Consider the following 5,649-nt stretch of genomic DNA (forward strand, 5'->3'; position numbering starts at 1 on the left):
GTACAGACGGCATCCATAATGTTTGGAGAAGTGAACGGGACGTCATACGTCTGAGAGAAGTTTGGTGACGACTGAATTTTAGATTGAAAAGATTTAAAGAAATCTTTCAATCTTTTCAATTATATAACTGCTATTTATTTTTCATGCGACTGTGATTTGATACACTGGCGATACAGATTTTGGAACTGCATGTAAATAACACATCGTGTTATAAGATAGTCCTTTATTAGTCCTGTAGTGGGGAAATGTACTCATACTAAAAGGACCAGTGTATAGGATTTGGTGGCATCTAGGGGTGAGGTTGTATATTGCATCCATGTGGGGACTCTGTAAGAGCAGCAGTTTCATAAAGGGCTTGTTATAAAGTAATGAATAACCAGTAACTGTAACCAGTGCTAATGTCAGTCAAACAAAGAACGTCATCATTACGTCACGTTATCTCTCTGTGATGGAAATAAGTTAGTCCATGTTTTTGGTGTTGGTGTTTTATTTTGAAACGTCCCACAGGAAACCTGTGTTCTTGTTGTGTGCAGCTTGTGTGACAGTGATGTGAAGGTGCAGATCTCCTCATCACTGCTGTCAGAACTGCTGCTGCTGCTGCTCAGCTCCTACAGTACTACTCTCCTCCTCCTCCTCCTCCTCCTCCTGCTCCTGCTCCTGCTCCTGATGGGGAGGTGCGCGCGGCTGTGAAGTCACAGTGATGTCATTTTAGGATGTGGGAGTCGGGGGCAAGGTGAGCTGGTGTTGCGGTGAGTGGTGTCCCCTCCACAGCCAGCGTTGCCTGCACAGAGAGGAGCGGAGCGGCGAAAGATGATCATCGTCACCGGCACCAATTTAAGCTCCGACGCGCTCCGTCCCTCTCCTCCTCCTCCTCCTCCTCCTCCCGCTGCTGCTGCTCAGATCTCCGGCTATGGGGCCTTGATCTGCCTTGATCCCAAAACGAGCCTTCACCACCAACATGCCAAAGGACAGGAAATCACAAGAGTTGCATTTTTAGGGCAGGTAACTTTAACCACGTGCCCCAAAGGGCAACTGGATGGCCATTGCGCAAAGGTGCCTCTACAGCATGTCCAGCGGGGCCAGGACGCACTGGACGCTGCCAGCAGTGATCGTATTGTGGACTTCTCTCTGCGGGATCGCTTCGTCTTACCCGGTTCCGAGCAGGACTAACGCGACTTTGCTGGAGAAGCAGTGGGAGACCCTCTTCTCTCGCTCCTATCTGGGAATCGTCGGAGGGAAATCGGAGCTGAACTGGGAGAGTGACTATTTGCAGGGCATCAAGAGAGTGCGGCGGCTCTACTGCAACGTGGGCATCGGGTTTCACCTGCAGGTGCTGCCGGACGGCGGGATCAGCGGCGCGCACACCGAGAACCAATACAGTGAGTTTGCACTCGCCGGTGACAGCGCACCAGAGAGGCGCGAGCGCGGAACCCACTGCGCATGCAGGCGCCGTGAAAGTTCGAGCGCTGCTGCTGCTGTCACTGCTGCTGCTGCTGTCACTGCTGCTGCTGCTGTCACTGCTGCTGCTGCTGCTGTCACTGCTGCTGCTGCTGCTGTCACTGCTGCTGCTGCTGCTGTCACTGCTGCTGCTGCTGCTGTCACTGCTGCTGCTGCTGCTGCTGTCACTGCTGCTGCTGCTGTCACTGCTGCTGCTGTCACTGCTGTTGCTGCTGTCACTGCTGTTGCTGCTGTTGCAGCTGCTGTCACTGCTGCTGCTGTGACTGCTGCTGCTGCTGTCACTGCTGTCACTGCTGCTGCTGTCACTGATATTGAATCAGGTGTCGGCAGGTTGAAAGTTTCCCGGAGTAAAAACAGTGGCCGGAGCTTCGCGTCCGTGCGAGCCAAAACTATGACATGAATGCTTGGACCAGGTTTAGAAGCACAACTTTATTTTTACCCTGTGCAGCAGGACAGCGCGCGCCCGCACACGCACTTATAATAGGGTTAATATTGAGTAACTGAGCAGCATCATCATCATCAGCAGCATCATCATCAGCAGCAGCAGCAGCAGTCGCAGTGCACCTGCGTGGTTCCTCCCATCAGTGGTGCAGAGGCCGGTATCACAGTCGCAGCGTGACTGTGTGTCTGCTGCTGTGTAACCTTGTGTTTCCGTGTAAAGGTCTGATCGAAGTGTCCACCGTGGACCGAGGCGTCATCAGCCTGTTCGGCCTCAGGAGCGCGTTGTTCGTGGCGATGAACAGCAGAGGAAGATTATACGGAACGGTACGTCTGTGCGCAACTCCACACACACACACACACACACACACGCACACACACACACGCACGCACGCAACTGTGAGTTACAACAATCACTGTCATGATGCAGTGATTCCAAAACACTGGGTCGGGACCCACAGATTGGACCCAAGTGATTTTTTAGGTCCTAAAAGAACTTTTGCACAAACAAATTTTGAACCCCCTTTTTATTTAAGACTCGTGTTCATAATTATCAAACTTGATTAAAAGTGGAAGAAATGCGACAAATGACATCATTATTTACACTACTGTAAAATAATGTGGTACTAACTCAACTAATCGCTCCATTATTCACATGTTTGACATTAATCATTGATCTTTTATCCTTATGATGCAGTGATTCCCAAACACTGGGTCGGGACCCACAGATTGGACACAAGATTTTATTTTGGGTCCCAAAACAAATTTGCTTAATTTTGAAGCAGCTTTTATTTAAGATAGATGTGAATAATTATCTCTAAATGTAACTTTTCTGTGTTACAATAATGTAACAATGACAACTGCAAAAAATAATAGTAGCTGTTACTAATTATGCAGAAATGTTGCTCTTATGTTGTGATTTGTTTTTTTATTTAATTCATTAAAGTTAAGTTGTCATTGAGTCCGGGTGCAGAGAGAAGCTCCAGCTACAAATACTTACACACACTTTTCAGACAATTTCAGACATAAAACTCATCATTGAAAGAGAGTAAAAAAAAGAGAGCGCTATAATGAACGGTCTAACTAAACGTCTCGACTGTGGTGAACTCCACTTCACCTCGTTGTGACCCATAAAATACTGATATTACAAACCCTTTATTCAGTCTTTTAGCTGATGATGACATAAGTGGACGGCAGATATTTGCAGCTCTAACTCCGCCCCGGTCACATGACGATGTCGAACACAGAGATCACGGATCGTACCAACTTTGACTTTTTTCTCCTTTCTGATTTTGCTCAGTGTTGTAACCGGAGTATCCTGACTGTCTTGAACCCTGTTCAGATGTGGTTTTAACAAACATGTGATCCAGATTCTGCAGTCTCAGTCCAGGTCTGAACGCTCCTCAGACATGGTCACAAAAAAACACATTTGTATGTGATTTAATGGCACGTGGCCACATACAATTCATCCTTAAGCATTAGGACTTTCCTGGCCAAACAAAGGATAAATAATATTAAATAAATGAAGAAATGTCATGTTACAGTCACGTGAATAGAGCTTTGATTCACTCTCGCTCACAGAAACACACACATACACAAAGACAGTGGAGACATCTGGACACCCAGACTGGTTAAAGTCTAAATTTTGTCCTCATGGACATACATGACATCAGGAGGGACAAGTCACAGAAGACACGCCCAGTGGTGCAATCAGCACACAGCACTTTTCATACAAATCTAAAGTGATAAAATCTCTCGTGGAGCCAAGAAAAACATATTAAAAGACACGACAAAGAGACAAAAGTGTCCATCGTCACACGAGGAATTAACCCTGAAACACGACGACATACGTTTTTGTGGTTTTTTATGCATAACAATTATGCCATGTTGTGCATTTTTTAGGTGTTTTTTTTCATGTATTTTTGTCAATTGTAAACAACATTAACTAAAATACTCACACTAACACACCTTACGGACAAAAATGTCCCCATTGAAAACAATGTTTCTGATGAAAACTTAAAGAATGATAAACTTGTTCTAGCTTGAACTTTTATGAGCACATTCTGTTGCTCCAGGTGAGTTCACGGAACTTTTTTCAAGGCAAATCTTCGGATTAAAGTGGCTAAATTTAAAGAATAAAAATAAAAGCAATAGTTGCTCAGAACAGTTGTACTTAGCGCTACACACACACAAACGCGCGCACACACACACACACACACGTTGAGGACGTCTGTTAATACAGAGCCCAAAAAAAGCCAAGTGAACTCGTGACAATCCGCTAACATGTGCTCACAACATCAACATGTCCTCACTATTATGTTTTTTTTGTCCTCACAAACTAATAAAGACGCGCACGCACACACACACACACACACACACACACACAGGCACGTACTTGTCAGTGTAAGATGAGTTCACTGACCTGCTGCATCCACAGGTTTATGAGCACTGTTGTGTTATTAATATTTTCTGTGATCGTATTAATAACTGGGAAACCCCCGACAGAATGTGGCGTGGTCCGTGAGTCACAGTGAGAGGGTGAATACATGAACACCCAGAGAAAACGTGTGACAGTGTGAATCAAATGTAACAAAAGCTAAAGAACGTTAAATATAAGATTGTCATCAAATGTTGTCGGAGGACGTTCCACTGACTTTACATGTTATATTATAAATGTTGATAAAACACAAAGTTAATTACATGAGGTGATAAACTTTTTCATCAAAATTTGAATTAAATATGAATTTAGTTACGAGTCAGTTAGTGCTTAACATCCATCTATCTAGATCTCGTGAGAACAAAGTCGTAATTCTACGAGAATAAAATAAATAAATGATGAGAGAAATTATAAATTATAAAGAGATGATTTCCTCTTTGTCCATGTTTGTGATTCTTTCTTCTAAACAAACTCAGTTTCTTTCACAATCGAAAGGATTTCTTTATTTGTGAAAACTTCAGCAGATTCTCGGTGTTTCTCATCTGACGTTTAGTAATAATGACGACTTTATTCTCCAGAGATTAAAAACACGTCTTCACTCGTCGTAACCGCTGCTCGTTCAAAGAAATAAAAGAATATGATTTGAGTGACTTTATGAACTCTCGTTCTCTCTCCTCTCCTCTCCTCTCCTCTCCTCTCTTCTCCTCTCTTCTCCTCTCCTCTCCTCTCCTCTCCTCTCCTCTCCCTCTGCAGAGAGTCTTCGGGGAGGAGTGCAAGTTCAAGGAGACTTTGCTGGCCAACAACTACAACGCCTACGAGTCTTTTGTTTACAAGGGCTTCTACATCGCCCTCAGCAAGCATGGCCGTGCAAAGAGGGGCAACAGGGCCACCACAGCCATGACTGTCACACACTTCCTCCCGCGACTATGAGAGAAACTGGCAATAACTCAGTCATTTGCACATGTGGAAGTTCTTCCAGGTAACACAGAGATGCATAGTCATGTGACACACACACACACACACACACACACACCAGTGGACTGCATTAGAAAAGACACATATTTATTCTGTTTATATATATATATATATATATATATATCTGTATATTTGTATATGTATGCCATACTGTGCTGCTTGTCGTTGGTATGGACGGGCAGAGCTGAAGCCTGTCTCACTGTACTCTGGTGCTTGCTGTAACTTCCTTTCTTCTTCGGAGACGGAGGACGAGCTGCGTCCTGTGCGTTTGACGAGCGAAACCAATACTTTTTATTACCTCAAAGAACCACTTTACTAGACGAAGGGATGCATGGACTTCT

At 44.6% G+C, this 5,649-nt stretch overlaps 1 protein-coding gene across 1 annotated transcript; it reads left to right on the forward strand.

Annotated features, from left to right (window-relative positions):
• Positions 1–977: 977 nt before the first annotated feature.
• Positions 978–5,416, forward strand: LOC131456120 (fibroblast growth factor 6-like). Its single transcript, XM_058624145.1, has 3 exons — positions 978–1,379; positions 2,120–2,223; positions 5,087–5,416. Exons 1-3 carry the CDS (start codon positions 1,037–1,039, stop codon positions 5,261–5,263), a joined length of 624 nt encoding a protein of 207 aa, XP_058480128.1. The 5' UTR covers positions 978–1,036; the 3' UTR covers positions 5,264–5,416.
• Positions 5,417–5,649: the final 233 nt, after the last annotated feature.

This window comes from Solea solea, chromosome 3 (assembly GCF_958295425.1).
Source record: "Solea solea chromosome 3, fSolSol10.1, whole genome shotgun sequence".
Lineage (NCBI taxonomy): Eukaryota > Metazoa > Chordata > Actinopteri > Pleuronectiformes > Soleidae > Solea > Solea solea.

Excerpts from the sequence above, each read along its gene's own strand:
- LOC131456120 (XM_058624145.1), top strand. The coding sequence starts at position 1,037 with ATGGCCATTGCGCAAAGGTGCCTCTACAGCATGTCCAGCGGGGCCAGG. Across the intron at positions 1,380-2,119 it reads GCACACCGAGAACCAATACA|GTCTGATCGAAGTGTCCACC; the intron begins GTGAGTTTGCAC and ends TTCCGTGTAAAG. Across the intron at positions 2,224-5,086 it reads GAGGAAGATTATACGGAACG|AGAGTCTTCGGGGAGGAGTG; the intron begins GTACGTCTGTGC and ends CTCCCTCTGCAG.